Raw genomic sequence first — 21501 nt, forward strand, 5'->3', positions numbered from 1 at the left:
AAGAGCTTATGAAAGTGAATACCACTTAGAAAGCTCCACATAAGTACTTGCTATTACTAGCAGACTAATTTCCCTGTGGGCAAACCTCTATCCTTTGCACTGGTATACCCCAGAACCTAGCACTGTATGAGGCACATAGCTGGAAGCTGATAGTCCAGGTATTGATGAGAACCTAAACTAGGATAATGGCAGTGGTAATGCAAGAGAAACTGATGACTGCAGAGTAAAATGGTTGATCGCTCCTGTGTACAACCATTTCACTGATATTTATCAACATGCAGACAAATAAATGCACATACATCCCTCCTAAGAAGAATAACAGATAACACAAAGACACTGTGTTATTATTCTAAAAAAATATTACTTCGACTCCTCTTTTCTCCTTTGTACGTCAGCTATTAGTTAATGCTGCTCATCCTATCGTAATACTTCATCCCTCCTTCCCGTCTCCACGCTCACTACTGCAGCCAAGTTCTTCATACCATAACATGAGTAACTACAACGTATCCTGGCATTTTCCATGTGTACAGTTTCTCCTACTTCAACAAACAAAGCTACCAGAAAAATGGTCTTCAAATATAATATGAATCACAGTAATCATATTCTGGTCTATACTATAGTCTAATCAAAAATTTTAAGCCTGACCTCATATATAACTATTTATTCCCTCTATCTGGCATATCTTGAAGTCTTAAATATTAAGAAGCTGTTATATTAACTCACTTGCTCTAAAAATGTGTTTTTCAGATGGACCATTTATCTGATGTCTCTTGCCAAGAACATACACTGTATACAAGTATTTGTCTCTCTTTTTCAGAGTGTCACACAATTCTCTTTAATAAATAATCCCATAAAAGTCTCAAAGAAAAAGAAAATAGAAAAAAATCCTATCTTTCCACTTACTGATAATGACAAAGTAAATTGATCAGGTAAAACTTCCCACAAATAACAACTTAAAAACCTGGACAAAATAGAAGAAAAAAACTATTTGAAATTACTGGAGGTCAGCCAAATGTCAGCAGTCACCAAAAAAGTTTCCCCCCAATGGAATTACAATGGTTAAGAATTGCAAGCCCCAACCTCTGCAGCTCCAACTGCAGAAAAGCAGTGTTAGCTTCATGGTTGGTCAAGCGGCTAGAAATCTGGAGGGAAAATCCCTTGAGTAAGAGAGTCACTGAAGGAATGAGACCTAAAATCTGAGAGTAAGCTCAGTCCCAAACCCCCAGCTGACCATGGAGTTAGGAGAGGAGAGGGTGACACCAAGAGGGCACAGAAGAAAAAGCAGCACCTAGAGTTGAAAGGACTGAGCAGAGCTGTCAGCAGCTATACTTGGGGTGGGGGGTGGGGGGGAGTAATAAGAGTAAATACTAGAGCAACAGTAACAAAAAATCCTCACAAGAACCTAAAAGAATTCCAAGTCTTTGCTGAAACAGCTCAGCTGGGAGAGCATCACTCTGAAGAATAGCAGATTATTAAAACATATTAACCACAATGTCCAACCACAATTGAACTGAACCCTTTTCAATCAAGAACTGTCGGGCATGCAAAGAAACAGGAAAATGTGACCCATACTCAGGGGGAAGGCAAGCAAAAGAGACTGACTTCAAATTGGCCCAGGCGTTGAATGCAGCAAACATTTCAAAGCAGCTTTATAAATAATTTTAAAGAATTAAACAAAAATACCTTCAATTAATTAAAGGGAAATTCAGTCCTAATGAATGAAAGGGTAAGAAATCTTAACAGAAAAAATTAAAACTATAAAAAGAACCAAATGGAAATTCTAGAGCTGAAAGCACAATAATTGAGAGTAAAATTCACCAGAAAGGTTTAACAGCAGATTGGAAATGGTAAGAAAAAAATCGGTGAACGTGAAGAGTGATCAACAGGAATCATTCAATCCAAAGAACACAGAGAAAAAAAAGAGTGAAGAAAAATGAACCTCAGAGAACCGTGGGACAATACCAAGCTCTCCAATGTATGTGTAATTGGAATCCCAAGAGAGAATGAAGAAAAATTGCTGAAGAAATTATGGCCAAAATATAAAAAGAAAGCACAGTATAGATGCTGTTTTAAGGTCAAAAACATTCAAATAAAAGCAGTTTCCACACTAAATTAAACCAGAAATCTACATTTAAATTTAAATTGCCCTGATTTAAGATCAGAAGAGAGAATAAGACATCAAATATAATTTAAATCCAGCAACAAATCTGAAATATGATTATAAATGATTCAGATTGTTTAAAAATAAACCCTCTGAATTCTACTTTCAATAAAATTTACCTGAACCAACAGAGGTTATTCTTTAAAGAGGAGAGTTCTATTGACTGGGAAAGGGCATAAGAAAGCTTTCCAGGGTGCTGGAAATCATCTACATCTTGATCTTGTCGGTGTTTTACATAGGTGTACACATATGTAAACATTTATTGAACTGAACCCTTAAGATTTGAGCACTTCACCATATCCAAGTTATCTTCTCTTAAAGAAGGAAAGAAGAAAAGGAAGGAAGGAAGGAGGAGGGGAATAAAAGATGGGAGGAAGTCACTAACTTACCTGAAACCTGATCATCTGTTAAGCCAAACGCTGACATGACATTTTTATTGATTTCATCTTGGTTTTTTAAAGGATCAAAAGCTGACATACTTGCTGCCATAACCTGAGTAGACTGTTTCCCAGAAGAATCAGAAGCAGCAGGCTTTTCTTCCCTACCATCCACAGTATCTATAAAAGAAATAAGCAAAACTTGTTTCTATTTTATCTACACTCAATAAGGCCTAAAAAATATATATGACAGCAAAATATATACGTGCATATACTCTGAAATGTTAAGAATATCTCTGAATATAGGATTATAGATCATTTTACTTTCTTCTTTGTACTTGCTTATATTTGTGTTTGTAAAATTAGGGAAAAAAAGGTCAAAAAGAAATGCAAGATAAGTAACAGCTTTTTCAAAAAATTTTATCTATGCCCTTTCCTAATTATTAAATGAGGAAAAAAATACAAGCACCTGTACAGAGAGAAACATTTTTACCCTTCTTTTTGAAGACCTATGACCTATATCCTAGTATCAGACACATACTGTGTACTAATGCTTTATTTCCTAAAAGGATAAAAAGCTTAACTAAACTTATGATATCAACTTTTATGTTTTATTTCTACTTGTCTACTGGTTCACTATTAAAGTATATGGAAACCTCGAGCCAATACTGTACATACTTTTAATTTACTATGTCTTTCTTTAAAATACTTATTACTACAGATAAAAGATGTGTCTGGGACTTGCTCAAAATAACATGGGAGGGGTAGAAATGTGTAGGAATACAGATGGCATGATACTGTGAGTTGGTAATTGTTGAAGTTGTGTGGGTTCATGAGATTCATTACAATATTATGCCTACTTTTGTGTATGTTTAAATTTTTCCATAATAAAATATTTTGAAAAATAGAATTTTAAATACTATGAGCAGGAAAAATTTAAAACCATTCTTTTCTTCTAAGAATAATAAGGTACTAAACAGGCATTTATACTACTACCTTGTGAAAGAAAAGGGGTTCAAGAATAACCTACGTTTTATGAATAGAAATTTAAGGCCAACATACAAAAAAAATAAAAACAAAAACAAAATAAACAAGTAAACAGAAAGAATACTGCTAACCATTTACTCAAATAACAAACAACTATCAATTCCTTTCTGTTACCAACCAAGTAAATGAACATCAGTTAGAAGCTCATCTCTGTGATCAAGACCAAAATTATCTTGTGAAAAAATGTACAGACTAAGTGGAATATGCGCAGACGTGGGCTTGCAGCTCTTATTTATTCCTATCACTCCTCTAGTTACATTAATACTTCCTAAATTTCTGTAAGAAAGCTTCTATAAGTACTTCTTCAAAATAAGTCTGCTGGTCATCGACCTTCCTCACCAATTTCCCCCCTCTTAATTCCAAGGCCACATCCCAAGAGCATATCATACCAATCTTGTGATTATTTCCCGTCACACTGCTACCTTCCACTACCTATGCATACTTCCACTTACAGCAAACTAAATTCATCAGGAAACACAATATATGTCCACTAGACTACTACTTGCTCCAGTAGCTACTGAAGAGGTACTGCAACAGGTCAATCCAGTATTTAAAGTGGCCTACACATCATCTGCCTTACAGAGGAAAGCAAGTGTCCAAGAAGTCCATTACAGAGGTAGAGTACTGGAGAATATAGGCAGCTACATGTTCTGGATGACGGCAAGTCACAGCGTTCTAAAGAGCACTGACAGCTGATTGGTAGTTCTGTTTGATAAACCAGACTTGCAGTTTCTGATATAGCTTTTTTCTGGCTTATTTTATGCTTTTTTTTCTTGAGAAGATTATTAAATCAGAATATGCTCTAAGAGCTTAGAAGCTTAGGAAATTTCATAAAAGGCAGGTGGACAAGAGGTAAGTAATCTTAAGTGCAGGAGAGGAAACAAAAAATAAGTTACTACCATCCATAAAAATAAAGCATAGAATGTATTATTCAGTTCATTAGGTAACTCAGATAGGACACAATAACCAGAAGCATGGCCATATAAAGAAACAATATATGAGATAATTTCCAAGATACAGAGACAAAATCAATTTTTAATCTTTTACACTAACATAGGTAAGAGGTTAACAGTAAGACACATGAACACATGGAAATAAACTAATAAAGAAAAGCAGTATGTAGCAAGAAATAAGTGAATAGAAGGATTGTTTCACCAAAACCAAAAAGCTTACAATCTAGTCCTTAGAGCGATATAGGCTACTGTATGTAATTTCTGCATAGTACTGGCTCTCCTTGTTGAATTTTTGATCTAAGATTCATAATATTCTACAGATGCTTTAACCTCCTCAAATTACAGGCAAATGCTGTTGCATTAGCAACTCTGATTTCTTCTGGGAAAATGGTCAAAAGTTTTCTTCAGATCCTTGATCTAAAATTGGAGATTTTTGTTTGGAAAGACAGGGTTCAGAAAAGGCAAACTGCTTTGACCTGAAATAGAGAAGGTTTCACCATAAAGAAGCCAGAAGGATCTCACTGCAGTATTTCAGCAAATCTCTTTAATATGTTCTGAAATCTAGAGGTGAAACTAGAAATTACTAATCAATCACCGAATATTTATCAAGCCATCTACCACTAGTACAATATCGCATGGCTGGAGGAAGAGGGAAATGGTGGAAAATGTAGCTTTATTTAAACTATAACTAAATTAAACAAAACTCCAAAATTTAAATGGAGCCAAAAACCGGAATATCTCAGAATCTAAAGGTTGCAAGGGATAATACAGTGCCATTTTTCCACAAAACCATCTTCTATTAAGCCCCTTACAGCCAGTCATCCAGAGTCTATAAAATACTACTATTTCACAATATGGACAGTGTTAAGCATGTGAAACTTACATACAAACACAAAAATTCTTTAAAAAAAAGTTTATTTTTAAGATGCAACACCTAAGAACATTAAGAGTTGAGGAGAGTAAGTTTTTTAAAATCTACTTTCAAGGACTTCCTAGGTGACGCAGTGGGAAAGAATCTGCCTGCCCATGCAGGGAACACGGGTTGGATCCCTGCTCCAGGAAGATTCCACATGCTGTGGAGCAACTAAGCCTGTGCACGCACAGCTATTGAACCTGCACTCTAGAGCCCGTGAGCCACAACTACTGAGCCCATGTTCTGCAACAACTGAAGCCCGCATGCCCAGAGCCCATGCTCCACAACAAGAGAAGCCACTGCAATGAGGAGACCACACACCACAGCAAAGAGTAGCCCTTGCTCGCAGCAACTAGAGAAAGCCCATGCACAGCAACAAAGACCCAACACAGCCAAAGAATAAATAAATAAATAAATAAATAAATAATTTTTTTTAAAAAATCTACTTTCAAGCCATACTTAAATTTCAATCTACATTTTATATTTGGTCCCAAAACTATATTCAGTTCCAAATTTGTCAATAAACATTGCTTTATCTTAATATAAATAGTACATGTCATCTGTAAAATGGAAAAAAATACATTCTTCTTCACACATTATCAACACTGTGCTTAAGATAAACTTTACAATACACCATCGGAAATGTACTAATCTAAAATTACTTTTACTTGAAACTACTTCATGTATCCCATAAAAGTCAGGAAATGATATCTATTCCTAAGGTTCATGAATTAACTATTATACTGAAAAGGGTTCCAGAGTCAAAGGGGTTTGAAAACCGACCTATGTCATAACCCCAGGAGGTTTAAAACTAGTTGTAAAACAATCACCCAGAGAGCACTTTAACAGTGGGATCCCTGGGCCCTGCTCTCTAGGAGGTCTATGATGAGATCCAGAAACTGCTATAAAATCTCTCAGCATTCTTGATGAACAGCCAGGTTTGGGAACAAAGATTTGAACATTACCACAGACGTAGGAATAAGAAAGGGTGACAATGGAGGTGCCATCCTACTCCTGCCAAAGAAGAGTTAAAAAAAAAAAATCTGCAAAAAGATATAAGAAGGATAAATCAGAATAAAATGATTTCATGGTCTACCATTTTCAGGAATGTTGGTGGATGGTCCTGGTTCTCCAGGTGGTTCCAAGCTATCCAATAAGCGATTTACTTTATTTCGAAGTTCTATCAGTTCTCGGCGAAGATATTTCACCTGACTTGATTCAAGAGGTCTTGGCTGGCCATTAACTGGAATAAAAGCATTAATTTTCTTAAAATTAGGAAATATTCTTGAATAAGTATTTCAGGAGAATAATATGCAATAAGGAAAAATCAAAATAACTTCTTTAAAAAGTTAAAATCAAGCAAGATATCTACTGATATCATTCAAATAACTTTTTAAGTAAAGAATTCTTCATCGCTAATTATTTATTTCTGGAAAAAATAAATACTCATCAGTCTTTGCTGATGCCAGATCTATGGCTTATGACCCACAATGGTTATAAAAAAAAAAAAGTTGATTAAAAGAATTCAACTACAGTGAAATAAATTAAAAATACAGAAAGCTTTGAAGTATTTTTAATAAATTATGTACCTTCAAAAACTCATTTTATTTCACACAATTCTTTTATAGCCTTAAAATAATATAATAGACACTTTATTAAAGGTACAATATGCCTACAGGTCTCTTATCCTTCTTGCCTAACTGCTGATCTAAAAAGAAAAATTAGCTACCTAAAATAACTGACCTAAAAAGTAACCTATTAAAAAAATACACAGAATTCATAAATTCACATCACCACTGTCCTTCAAAGTAGTTACTTCAAAAGCAGCACATCAGCCACAAAAAGTCAGAGATTATTCAATAATAATTATTTTTTTAAACGGAGGCAATATTACCCCATTTAATTACCCATTTTGTGTAAATTATTTTTAACTTGTATGTTTAGTCTGTTTATGTGTACTGTGATTAGTATTTTGAGCAACTTTCTATTTTTCAAGCTTTCTGTCTGCTTCTTTTCCTCCTTCCTCACCATCTAGCTAACCAAGTAAGTACCGTTTGTTTCCTTCTTTTCCCTATACCGGCTAGTTCTAGTCTTTCAATTAATCACTCTTACATCTTAGAAACGCATAGTTCAATTTAAAAAACCGAAGTTAATTACTACCCTCCTCCCAAAGAATCCAAGTCTTTGAAATATTTTAATTCCTACCATCCTCTTCTGTCTTACATATAATTATTGCTCAGTATTTGTCCCATCTTGTTTCTATACTCCTAAAACTATTATTATTTTTTAATAATCAGTGCTCATTTAAATTTACACGTTAACCAGTTTATTTGCTCATCATTTCTTGCACCTTTTACCATTCTTCTGGACTCAATTTCCTTCTTGCTGATGAACCATTTTAAAAAATTCTTTTAACAAGGGTCCATGACTGGTAAATTCTCAGTCTTTGTTTGAAAATGTTATTTCCCCATATTCCTTAAGTCTAACAGAATGCTACAGAATGCTACTTTTCTACCCATCTTTTTCTGAACAGTGGAAGATGTTATTCTACTGACTTCTAGTTCCTAGTATTGTTACTATGAAGACGTCTACTAACAGTCTAACTGCTTTTTTTAGGTGATCAGTCTTATTCGCTCAGGCTACTTTTAAGATCATCTCTTTGTCTTATATATTCCCCAGCTTCATGACAATACACCCAATGGAGATTTATTTTTACTTAACCTGCTCAGGACTCACTATGCCTCCTGAAACTGAGGGTTTATATCTTTTACATAATTCTGAAAAATTTTTCAGTCATTACTTCCTCATATATTTCCACTCCCCTATTCTCTCCTTCTTTAAAGTCTTAATGGAAATAGGCTGGACTTTCTCAAATTCCCTCTCATTATTCTCCATCTCTGTGTTTTTATGCTCTATTCTGTCACTTCTTTATACTATCTTCCAGTTTACTAATTCCCTCTTTGGCTGTGACTAATCTGCTATTCTAACTCTCCACTTAGTATTTAATTTCAATGACTACTATTTTTCCATTTCCACAAGTTACCTTAAGTTCCTTTTTTTGGGGGGGGGGGGATTTTTTTTTTTTAATTGCTGTATAGTTGATTTACAATATTGTGTTAGTTTCAGGTGTACAGCAAAGTGATTCACTTATACATATATATATAGTTCGCTGTGCTATACAGCAGGTCCTTGTTGTTTATCTACCTTAAGTTTTTTTAATCTGTTTCTTCTTTCATAGTGCCTAGTTCATATATGCTTATTTCTTCTTTTATGTCTAACAACTTTTAATATATGTCTTATTATCACTTCTACTAACTGAAGTTCTTGGAAATCTAATCCTACTATTAGTAGTATCCATTGTTTCCTGCTTACATGGATGTTACATGTGTCTTACAGTTTTGATCTCTTAAATTCATCAAGAGGATTTTATCTATGAGAAGCCTATGTGATTTGGACTGAGAACATATATCCTCCAGAGAGATTTTTGCCTTGTTTCTTGCAATTTTTCATGGTAGTATCTAGGCTTGGGAGTTCCCAAAGGATCATAAGTTATGAATCCTCAAGGGAGTTTTCACAAACCCCTAACAGCCCAGGGTATATGAGTTTCCTTTGTCAATTCCTTGATTTTTCCTCTACCAATATTCTTTTTGAGAGTATAGCCACTGGAGCCTAGGACCCAAGGCTTATACTACATAGACACCAAATGACAAATCCTTAGATTATGCAGACTAAAATCTTCACCATCACCACCAAAAGCATCCCAACTCTCAGCTTTTGTACTTCAGGCCCTGGTTTTTAATTCCAGCTATATTTTGCTCCTGGCATTTTCCTCACATTTCTGAACAAGGTCAGATGTGTAATTCAAAAAATATATTTGAAATAGTTTATCTACCACATCCTCAGTGTTTCTGGGATAAAGATTTTCAGTTTATCTAATCTGCCTGACAGCTGGCCAGCAGTGGTTAAGTATTTTAGATTCAATATTGTAAAATGATACTTTTATTTTAAAAAATTTTTAAGTTTTTATTAGCATTTTAAAATGATTCATATTCACCTTTGATAGAGATGAAATAAATACAGATTAAATCAATTGGCCATGATCATATTTCATGGAATTGTAATGGTCAGTACCACATAACTTCTTAAAAATACTAACCAAAACAACCAGAAAAAAGTCCACATTTTATTTTTCACAGAATCACGCTACCACTTTAAGTCTGCAATAATCTCTATCTTGTCCCTTAAGCATTCTGCCTTGCAAATCCATCATGATCTATAATCTATAAGAAAGCAAAATCTAAAAGATTAAAATTCATCTTATATTTGTTTTTTTATCAGATCTCTAATCTTTAAGTACTCCTTGAAAAATAATGTCTAAAAATTATCAGGCCTATATGTTAAACCCTGAGAATAAGTAAAAACATACTACATTAGAAAAGATAATTATATATTCTTAGAAAACTAAACTTAAAGGTAGTTTTAACCCTGAAATTATTTTCAATCCTGGAGACACTTATACAAGTGGCACACATTACTCTTTAGGGTAACTGAGCAGATGGGTTATTTAAAATATGCCTACTTTCTATTAATCTTCAAAAAAAAAAAAATATAGTTAAACCTTAATTTAAAAATTCTGGTATAGCTGAAAAAGTTATCACTTAATTCTGAGTCTTTAAAAGGAAAAAAGCTAAAAATTTTTCCATAAAAATACAAAATAAAATAGTAAATTTATTAGAAAGTTTACCACTTACCAAATAATGTCAGTTTCAGTATCCTACTACACTGAATTGCAAAGGAAAGGTCAGAACTATCAAAAATTGTTATAAGATCTCCATCTGCAACAAACAAAAAAAAAGTTTCAGATTTGCACCAGCAGTAAACTAGGATATATGTTCAATTAAAATGTAAAATGCAGACCACAGAGCATAATTAGCATCTCCCATAAAAACCTTAAACAAACACAAAGATCTAGGAAAGATGTATTCGTTCAAAAGGATACTAAATCAATTTTGCTTATTACTTTTATGGCAAGATATTTATCATACCCTCATAAGAAGAGCCAACACATAGCTAAGATTAGTGCATTAAGTAATCTTTTACTAGTCACCAGGAGGAGCTTACAGTTTAGACTGAAATCTTTCCCATTCTAAAAAATTTAAATTTATCAGAAATTAAAATAATGAGTCTCAAGGTTCAAATTTTAATTCTAAGTACAGTAAAACGCCACTAACACAAATAGAGGGGAAGCCACATATAACAGTAACTAAAAAGGTTGCAAAAAAAAATTTTTTGCTGAATTGTCCTAATAAATGGGTAGACAATGGAGTCTTTCAGGTCCCTGACCATCTCAATACTAAGATGAAAACTATCAATTCTCCCCAGGAAAAATATTCATAGACACAAGATTCCGAAATCCCCTAGATCCCAAGGATAAAGAATACTGTAATTAGCATATCAACTGCCTGTTCAAAAGCTTTCAAAGGGCTAGGAAAAACACTGCTAGAGAGAGAAAGAACAGAAAAGCAGCCACAGCAAGGAGCTAATCAGGGGCCCCTGCAAGGTTTCTTCACAGACACAGCGGGGGGGGGGGGGGGGGGGGGGGGGGTCCTGGGGAGGCTGAGGGGCTGCTCCAGCGATATTCTGCTACACCAATTTTAACACTGATTAGGCAGACTTATTTTAGACAAAGATGGCAATAAAAGCCATAACTGAGGAATTATCAGTTTTTAGCTCTTTGCAGCCAGACTCACTGTTTACAACAAACATATCTAATGCTCAACTTCAAGGATTCTACTCATAAACACATTTTTAAGAAAATAAAGCATATATGTAAAAGAAGGAAACTGTCTATAACTGCCTTTTTCTTTTCTGATTTCCACAACATAAACAGAATATCTCTGACGACAGGAACTCTTTACTTAAGTCAGCCCTCTACCTAGTGCCCAACAGTCTATGGAACACAAATCTGTACAATTCAAAGCACGCAAACACAATAAAAGACAAATTCAATATGATAACTAGATGTGAAAGTTTCAATGAGAATTGTGGGAAAACATTTCAGAAGTCTTTCTGAAACCTTGAATATGTTACTAAAAGTAATTAAAGTATGTGGGCTGAGCGACTGGATGCAGGATGTCCTGCTTGAGCAGCGGAGGAACTAATGGTGCTGGGCATGGAGACCATGGGGGCATAGGCTACCATGGAAACAGAAAATTGACCCTCTCTTGGGGTGCAGCCCCCTTCTCACTTGCACACCTCATAGCACCCTGTTTGGCCCAGGAGGATGGCTGGTTAGCCAGAGACGGGTAGGATTCCTCAGGGGAGGAACAACCTAAGACAGGCAAAGTCGCAGAGGGGCCAACAGGGGTGGGGCACAGACCCTTAATCCTTTTGAGAGAGGTCTCCTGCCCCCAGGGCTGCTTTGCTCTACTCTCCCAGCTCAAATCCACACCCTGCTCAAATCAGACCCAGGAGGCAAACAAAGATCATTGCCCCCAGTCATGTGAGGCCTTTGTTTGTTTACTTCAAAGATAACCTTGTTTGTGGGACCAAACTGGGAGTGTTAGACCCTTAGGCTATGCCAAGAACTCAAAAAAGCAGCTGTGGGATCAATCAGCGAAGCTCTTGATCCTAGAGGTCTTGAGTCCCCCGGTCCCATCTTTCTCTTAAATCTGTGTCTGTGTTTTCTTTAAGCTTGCGGCACCCATCACTCACCTCAAATCGCCAAGCTGGTCTCCTCAGAGAATACCCTAAAAGGGGGTTACAAGCTGCAACCAATGGAAAAATCTTTGCTTATAGGACCTCAAACTAAGAATGGTTTTTATATTTTTAGAAGGTTCTAGAAAAAAGATGAGACAGAGGCCTTATGTGACCCACAGTGCTAAAATATTTATTATTTGATCCTTTAAAGAAAGTCTGCTGACCCTTCCCTAAACAAAAATAAGAGAGTTAAGAGAAAGCCGGTAAAACAGTAAAGTCAGTTTAAGATATGCCAAGTTTGAGATAAGAGCAAATCATCTCAGGTAAAATCATTAAAAACTTGAGTTAAGTAAAAAACAAAAACAAAAAACAAATTGATGAAATTTAGGCACACATTTGGAAGTTAAACAAGTGAAAGGCAATGTACTGTAAATTGATGAAATTACTAGGGAAGAGAACAGGAAGAAAACTGCTCTCCTTTTTTGTTCCTTAACATTAGTGACCCTCAAAAATTACTTTTGGGTACCATTAGACGACACACTGCAAAAAAAGAAAGGCAAATTACACCTGTATCAAAATAATCAGCTTAGCTGATCATCAATGATTTATACACCCCTTCCACAGTGTAAGTTGTTGGAAAGTGCCTGTCTAACCAAGGACATTTCCCAACCCACTGACATCTCAGCACAGTCATGTGACTAGGGTCTGGCCAACGTGATGCTACCAGAAACGATATACACCACCTCAAGGCCTAGAGAGTACAATCTACATGTGATACTCTACACTCTGTCTTCATGCATCTGCTTGCTGGCTGTCAATGCTCAAGGTGAGCTGTAAGTCACATGTTGAAGATATCAGAGCTGGATCCCTGTCAACCTGGGTCCCTGAAAGATTTCTTGAGTGTTAAGTCACTGAGATTTTAAGACTTCTGTTGTAATAGCTGCTATTACTTCAAGCCAAAACACAGAGATATAAAGAAGCTATTAGTGATAAGAAAACCAAGACAGCACCGGTGTCAGAGATGTTAAGGGATAAGAGTATTTAAAAAAGGATGGTGTGGACAGCAGTGCCAAGTATTGAGATCAAGGTGAAACAGACTGGAAATAAATTCAGTGGTAAGAAAGATACTGGTAACTACCTAAAGCACAATTTCCGTAAAGATGTTAAGAAGACAGGTTTAAAGAAAAAGAAATAAAGATACTCTACTACTATAATTCTACTATGTCTTTGATGAAACATTTCTTATGTAAAATCCACCTCCATAAAAAGTTTTATGGTCAAATGAGTCTGAGAACACTGCATAAACTGACATCGTACGTCAGTATACCACGTACTTTGAAAATTCCTGCAATAAAGAAATACATTTGTCTTTTTTTAAACCAGCTTTCCATACTTAGTTGACCATGAAATCCTTTCTCATTCAATACCTACTAATATCCCTTTTGCTTTGGGAAATACAAGTAAAAGTTCGGTTTCAAAGCAAAAAGGAAACCAGAATTGCACAGGCATAAGAGAGAGAGAAAAAAATGGCTTGTAAAAAATGTGTGAAAGTGTCCTATCACTTAAAACCCCCTTCTAATAATAAATCACTTAGCTATTTCTAACTTATAAAAGAATCATAACTAACTACATAAACATCCCATTAAATAAAAGAAAGAGGTACTCAACTACCATGGAAGGAAACAGAATTTTTATTCTGACTTCAATGAAAAATGGGCAAAAGAACCATATAATACTTGGACTCTTAAAAACTAACTGAGAAACACTCACCTTCATCTTTATATTTTATTGTAACTTCATCATTACTCAGAAGTTTTCCTCTGAAGACTCGCTGCATCATTAGCACTAATTCATCATAAGTAATATCTTCATTATGGATGGGAATTCGTCGAATATCTTCCCCAAGTTGAGCTTTGATGATTAGCTTCCCACTCAGATCCAACTGACCATTCATGGTGGACTCCAGGATGTTCTATATATATATAACTCTAGAGAAAGACTGACAAATGGTTTTGATGATTAAACAGCTATAAAACAGCTATAAAAACTGAAAAGCAAAGCTACTATTAAAATCTAAGAAATTCTGGCTTTCAAAGGAGATTCACTGTTCCAGTGTTACCATATTCATGTTAAAATGGTCTGGAGGTGGCTTTATTTTACTATGTGCCTAAGAAAATAAGTTTTATTATTTTATGTCTATTATTTTACCCATATGTTTAACTGCTTATCTGATTTAGATTTTTTACTTAGTATGTCTAGAACAAACTCCTGATCTTCTCTTCAAAATCTGCTTCTCCTGTAATCTCTCAGTTACAATTCTCCTTCTAAGTTGCTCAAGATAAAAAAAATCTTAGCTCCTCTCCTTTCCTTACACCTTACATACACCAAACTGCCAACAAATCTAGTTGCCACAGCCTTTAAAATATCTCTAGAATCCAGTCACTTTAGTAGCTTCGCCTCTATCAACTTAATCCAAGCCACCATCATCTCTGGATCATCTGGAAAAGACTTCTAACTGGTCTGCCTGCCCTTTACCTTTGTCTGCTTTTAATCTATCCTCAATACATCAGAGTTAACCCATTAAATAAAATCTAATATCACTATTTCAAAATCTTCCAATAGATTCCTATCTCACTCTTGGTAAATTACAGAGCTACAAGGTCATGATCTGACCTCTGGCCCCTGGCCAAGTATTTACCATCATTTCCCATCTCTCTCCCTGGCTACCCTGCTACACTCATACTTTACATTCTCCTTCTCAAGACTTGGCACTTGCTGCTTCCTTTATTTCAAACCCTTTTCCCACTCCTCACACGATCAAATATGAACTTCTCAGAGGTTTTCTCTGGCCATCTAACTTAAAATGGCTTCACTGTCATTTTCATATCCTGCTTCATTTTTCCGCAAAGCACTTATCACTACCAAACATTAAAAATGCATTAATTTTTTTGTTGTCTTTTCCACTAGAAAGTAGGGAAATAAATGGTTTTGTTCACTGTATTTTCAGAACTTAGAACAGTGCCTAGCACACAGTTAATCATTTAATAGCTGTTAAACGAAGGGAGAAATAAATACTGGCTTCCAAGCCCTATTAGCCTATATATACTAACTGCTAACCCTGAAGAGAAGAGCATGTGCGGACACTAAGTCTTAATTTTTTTTCGCTAAAATAAGAAAGACCTCACAAGTGTGTTCTCTAATTTTTGTTTTGGGAACTTGGGGACAAAGAACAAATCAGTAATACCCTCCTGGGCTTTCTCACAAGACTGTCCGCTATTGTTTCTACACATTCCATAACACACTCCTCCCCAAACCTGAGTGTGTGTGATTAGACAGCACACTTAAATAGGACAGTGTCAGAGAACTAAATACTAACTTGCTATTGAATTTCCCCTTATTGGGTTTTATTTTAATCTTATTTCAGGTTATTCGGTGTGCTTCTGCTATAATGACTTTGTAATCCTAAATTCAAAATAATGTCTGAGGTCTCTAGTAATTTATACCACTGCCATATAATAACAGAAAATACACTTATGCTTAATTAACGTGTTAATATCTTGTCTTCTCAAGGCCTATCTCTTCTTTCCAAGACCAAGATGTTCTTGAAAACAGTATCTGTAACCACAGAGCATTTCCTTGGTATCAACTCCTTCCTCCTCCTGCCCCAAGCAAATGCTCTCTCAGACTACTTAAAGTACCCTACAATCTCCTACTGGCCATATTCTGGTTTCAACACCATGCTTTTCTACTAGCAGCTTTCTGTTTTTTCCTCTTAAATGTGTTATTTCATTAACATATATTTAGTTTTCATAATTCTCTACATTTACTCCTTTGTGTGTGTGTGTGTATGTGTGTGTGTGTGTGTGTGTGAGAGAGAGAGAGAGAGAGAGAGAGAGAGAGAGAGAGAGAGCGAGCACCCCACCTGGCCCCCAACACACGAACACTTCAAATACTTAAAGAAACTTTTCATGAATCCTAATTCATTTCACGAATAGTACACATAAGTGCCCTAATAGTATTCATATAAATGCCCCATGTCCTTCCAATTAACTACGCCTTAAATGAATGTCTCTAGACCCCCTTGACATCCTCTGAACAAATTACTTTTATGAATGAATCTTTAATGCCCTATCTTAAAATGGGGCATTAAATATTGAATCTAACACTCTAAGGTCAGTTCAGAACAGAGTGGACTGTGTTATACGATCTGGATGTTATGCTTGTCCTAACATAAAAGAAGAAAACAGTTTTTTATCTGCCAGTTCTGACAATGGGCTTCTCATGAAGACTCTGATTAACTGAAACCTCCATAGAAACCCCTTCACCTGTTAGCCAAACCAGCCCTCTTGATTTGGGAAACACTTAAATACCTACTATGTGCCAAGCTCTGAAGTATAATTACTCAAACAGTATGGTATAAGATTCCACCTTCCTTGCCTTGCAGCCTGAGAGTAATAAACAACTTCAGCAAATCAGTCTATGTAACCTTCTCTTACCTAGAGGATGTGTAAACCACCAATAATGTAGTTAAGGACCAGGGCTTAGCTTCACCAGATGGTACTACCTATTCTCAGCAGCATCTAGAACAGTACCTGACATATAGTAAATACTTAAAGACTTGTTTTTGTTCCCTAAACAAAAGATGAATGACAAATAATAAAGTTCTGACACAGGGATTGAAAGAAGAAAGCTGTACTATCAGGTTAGTTCCTAAGTCAAACCTTCACACTGCACCTTCTTTCCATAACTAGAAGTGAATCCCTACAACAAACATACCCCTAATTAAGAAAAATTTTCAACATCAAATATAATTGATATAATCCTTTTGATCATGAAGGAATTGTTGCTCAGTTTCAATGGATCTGAAAATATGAGTCTCTTTTACTTTGCATCTGCCATGTTTGCCTGAAAATTCACTTACTGGTTGGTGTTTCCCTTGGACTGTAAACTACTTGTGGCCAGGAACCAGGCCTTCTTTCCTAAGGTGGTCCACAGTTTGTGCAGTCATCTCCATAAAACATACATACAAGTTATCACAAAAATAAGGGTACCACAAAATTTTCCCTGTCGGGGAAAATCCCATCCCCATATTTTCTCATGTAACTGTAGAATCCAGGTGCTCTTTTTCTCTAACTTCAATCACGAGGTAGAAACTGCTATGAACTACTAGTTCCCAGGGCTGCTGGTGAGAGCCTAACAGCTTTTTCCTCTCCTCATTTCTCCTCCTTTCATCTTGTCCTTGGCCCACTCCCTCTGAAGCCCAGAAATGACACGGCCACTAACTTATGAAATCTTCCAACAGGACCACTGTTCTCAGAACTGGAGAATAAAGTGACGTCCCAGGAGACACATAAAACTCTGCCTCTTGAACCAGGATCTAAGTTCGGTGACCAAACCTCCAGCTCCACTAGCCCTGTGGTTAGGGCCCTGCACAAATTCAGAGGGGCCTGCTTAGGCAACTCCAGAGGGTAGCAATTTCCTTTAAGAAATCCTAAGCAAAACCAACCCTTGAGTATCCCAAAGAATGCAAGGAGCCGCAAATCCTGCCTGACTAGAGGCAGCGCAGCAAGATGGTAAAGATATCCCCTGCTAACTGTGTGACTTTAGGCAAATACTTCTCCATGCCTCACTTTCATCATGTACAAAATGAGACTATCTAAATTTGGAAGAATCCTCGTGATATTTAAAATGAGACCACGTATCTAAAATACTTAGCACAGCGCCTAGCAAAGTAAACTCTTAAAAATGAGTTGTCATCACTACTATCAAACTGGGTTGGGCCTCCAGACGGCGCTTGATTAAGCACTGACACAGCCAAGGAACGAGGTTTCTCCCAAGTGACCCCAATCAACTTACTCCCACAGGCGCCATTCTTCACCCTTCTCACCCTTCCAAGCCCCTCTGAGGGTGAGGCACTGAACCACCCCAGGCCTCCCAAAGTCCCTCTCCTCTCGCTCGGGCAGTGCAACCCCTCGGAGCCAAGCGGAATCGGCGCAAGCGCCCTTGCTGGCCCAAACACCCCCTAGAGCCCCCCGGAGGCCCGCTTCGCTGCCACGGTGGCCAGCGGGGGACCCCCCTTCCTGTCCGCGGCCTCCTCTCCCCTCCCCCACGCGAGGCCCCGCCCGGCCTCCCTCCTCGCGACCTCCAGCCCCTTCCCACGACCCCTGCGATCCCACCCGCCCCGCGCCCGCCGCTTCGAACGAGGCCCTCCCAGGGCTTCCACGTCTCCCGGCCCGCCTTGCCCGAGAGACCGGCCGCGCCCCCCCGCCCCCGTCTCCGGCGGCCATACCGGTTTCCCGAGGCCGCTGCCGCCCCTCCGCTGGTCTCCGCTGATCCGACTGGCGCGAGGCCGCCACCGTGGGGCGCTGAGGGAAGGCTGCGGTCACGGCCCACTCGGCTGCCCTCCGCGGCCGCCGCACCTCGCTGGCAGGCTCGCGCGGGCCCCGGCCAATCGCACGGACCCACCAAGCCTAGCGAGAGCTCGGGCCCAGGACGTGGCAGGTGGGGAAAGAAGAGGGGCGGGAGCAGTAAGAAAATCTGTCCTCTCGCTCCGCCTCACAGCAAGCAGGCGAGCCCAGAACGCACGCGCAGCGGCGTGGCGCGAGGGACTGACGACGCCGGGGCCTGCAGGGGCCTGACTCTCTGCTTTCTCACTGGACGACCCAGCGTAGTACGTGCGAGCTGGGCGGATACTCGCATGCGCGGGGCGTGACCAGGCACTTCCGGTTTTCCCGAAAGCTAGTATTTCCCGTCTCTCGCCTGTGGGTGGGGCGTAGTGTGCTGTTCTAGACGCTGAGAGCCGGTTAAGAGTGGGCGTTTGTCCAAGTTTGGGTGCTTTTGTTGTTGCTGTTTTGTGGCCATTGTAGAGCTCCTAGTCATATCTCCAAAAAACTCTTTTCCCGCCTTCCTTCTACCAACTCATTCATTCATTACTGGGGGCATATGCTTTGCCAAGCACTGTGCTGGGAATGGGAATGAATCAGTTTGTGAGCAAGGAGTTCCCAACAGCGTTTACCAGACAGGACAAACTTATGAGTGTGTAAAAGGTCAAGGCTGGGAAATTAAGGCTGATTAAGAATTCCAGAAGCCTTTCTGGAAATATTTGAACGAACCCTACACACTCTTCCCTCCTCTCCTATCTAAAGCATTTGTTTTGAATATGCATGTTTATGTAAGAAGTGCGCTGGCTGTAGACTGAAGCCTAAAATTTGAGGGGAGAGGGGAATAGGTGATAAAATCTGGGCATGGGGGGCAGCACTATTTTTAAAAGTTGCAAGAAACTTTTGCCTTTTAAGACGGAAACTTAAACAGAAAGCAATTTGAACTTATTTGGTCCCCAGTTGTTCACCAGATAGGTAAAGCACTGTAAAGAGTGTGACCTTTTTGCAGTTATAAGTCTGAAAAATTCTGTTTGAGAGTGAAATAAGAGTTTAGAATGCTTTTGCTTCTGATACATGTTTTCCAGCGCTGTATGTATTGCTCTTTGAACAATCGCTTGTCAGGTTTGGGGAACAGAAAACTGTAGAAAGAGTGAAAAAAAGTTTCAGATTTTCTCTAAAGACGGTTCTTCATTGCTTGTTATTTAGAATTGAATAATCCAAATTTGGGGAAATGAACTGCTGTCCAATAATAGTATTCTGATGTCTTGGAGATGGCTTGAGATTTGGATTAAACTACACAAATATGCACAGAGGTAAAATATTCCTAAAAGAAGTGAATAATACCACTGTCAATCTCCCTAAAAACAAGTCAGAATCTGGGGCAGGGGATAAGGGGATAAACCTTAACCTGGAATGAGGGGAAAACGTTTCATTTCTCTAGGCTCCCAGGAAAGGGGCTTACCATTGAGAAGAAATAAACTGATCCCTGCTACACTAGGGCCAGCGGGAAGCTGGGAAGAAAGGCACCCAAAGGATGATCTTCCAGAGGGACTAGGGTTTGTGGACTCTGAAAGCAGCTTAAGGTTCTTTAGATGTAATTCCCTCATGCTTCATCCACAAGCAATTAGTGAAATCTTATTAAATGTTAAAACCTGTTCTCAGCTACTACTGGGGAAATTGAGATGGCGTAGTGATAATTCCTCAGGTCAAAGCAAAAGCTGCCTGGGGCAAGAAAGGGTAAAGCATAGTTTGAAAGCCAAATCAGGGGCTCAGGTGACATGAGACAAGAAAAACATCTATGCAACATTAAAGAAATATACATTTTGAAATTTTCAATGAAGAACTTTAGAAAAGAGTTTGCCTCTTGCTATCCAGCTGGATGTAGGCTTACAATATTGTTACTGGCCATGAAATCAAGGATATTTGAGTTTAGTAATATGTCAAATGAGAGCATGAAATTATCATCTGAGTTTATCAAATTGCCCCCTTTAGGTTATAAACACTGTTATAACCAAAACCATATCCTACCCATCTTCTTGTTTCAGCTAAATACTAAATCGTCCACAGAAACTTCAGTGACCTTTCCTGTTCCTGATCCTATATAACAATTACATTTTAAAAATTAATTTCAGAGCATAATGAACAGCTGGAACTCGACCCCCAACCCAAAGATTAGAACATTACCCATAACTTATATCTCCATTTGTGCTTCTCTCCCATGTGGCATCTAATGAATATTTGTTGAGTCAGTGAGATAGTTGTTGATGTTTCTGTACTGCAGCGCAGTGACTGATGACACAAGACTCTGTACTTAGGCTCCCAATAAATGCAGATGATGATTGGCCACAGAGCAACAGCCTGAATTGAGCCACTTACCACTCTTACCAAGAACACGATTTCTCGCACTGTATGTGTAGACATTGATTTTAGTTACCTCTGCCTTTCGTTAGAGAAACCAGAAAGGCCAGGTTATATAATTGCCAATTCCTAGGCACTTATGGTAACATTTATTGGGATAGGCATCAATCAAACCACTAAGAAGATTGTTCTAGGAATTCTATAAGTAAGCACACCTTTAAAGTGCTGTTGGTCAAAAAACACCTCACCCTCTATTCTGTGTGTGGAGTTTAGAAAAGTACAGAGCCAGAGTAAATTGAATGTCATGATCACCTGGCCCTCTGCCCTATATCCAAATGGATTTGGTTTGAAATGAACACAAAGAATAACCTTAAATCAGAAATGTGAAAGGTGGAAGTATGTGAAGAAAGGAGAAGCAGTGGAAGGAAAGACCTTTGGCTTCACCAGTAGCAAGGAGAGAATGAGAATTCTACATTTGAAGATGACTGCCCAAGTTTCCCAGACATCTGAAGAAGGGTCACAGTTGTATTGTGGTTTTGAAAGATGCAGTCAACTCACTTACCTACCACCTGCTCTTTCTCCCTGGAAGTCTGTGTGGCTAGCACTCTTCAAA

At 38.0% G+C, this 21501-nt stretch overlaps 1 protein-coding gene across 4 annotated transcripts in view; it reads right to left on the reverse strand.

The window, feature by feature from the left end:
• The window catches only part of TFG (trafficking from ER to golgi regulator), a 30571-nt gene extending 11845 nt beyond the window's left edge, over nucleotides 1-18726 (reverse strand). For 2 of the 4 annotated variants that reach the window (XM_057697738.1, XM_057697736.1), the window contains exons 1-5: nucleotides 18440-18724; nucleotides 13921-14149; nucleotides 10203-10286; nucleotides 6548-6694; nucleotides 2551-2718 (exon numbers count right to left, since the gene is read on the reverse strand). In XM_057697738.1, the coding sequence (XP_057553721.1) occupies nucleotides 2551-2718; nucleotides 6548-6694; nucleotides 10203-10286; nucleotides 13921-14104 (583 nt within the window). In that variant the 5' untranslated portion in view covers nucleotides 14105-14149; nucleotides 18440-18724. Of the gene's footprint in view, nucleotides 1-2550; nucleotides 2719-6547; nucleotides 6695-10202; nucleotides 10287-13920; nucleotides 14150-18439 lie in introns of all 4 variants that reach the window. The other 2 variants (XM_057697740.1, XM_057697737.1) reach the window with 2 other exon arrangements.
• Nucleotides 18727-21501: the final 2775 nt, after the last annotated feature.

This window comes from Hippopotamus amphibius, chromosome 10 (genome assembly GCF_030028045.1).
Source record: "Hippopotamus amphibius kiboko isolate mHipAmp2 chromosome 10, mHipAmp2.hap2, whole genome shotgun sequence".
NCBI classification, from domain to species: domain Eukaryota; kingdom Metazoa; phylum Chordata; class Mammalia; order Artiodactyla; family Hippopotamidae; genus Hippopotamus; species Hippopotamus amphibius.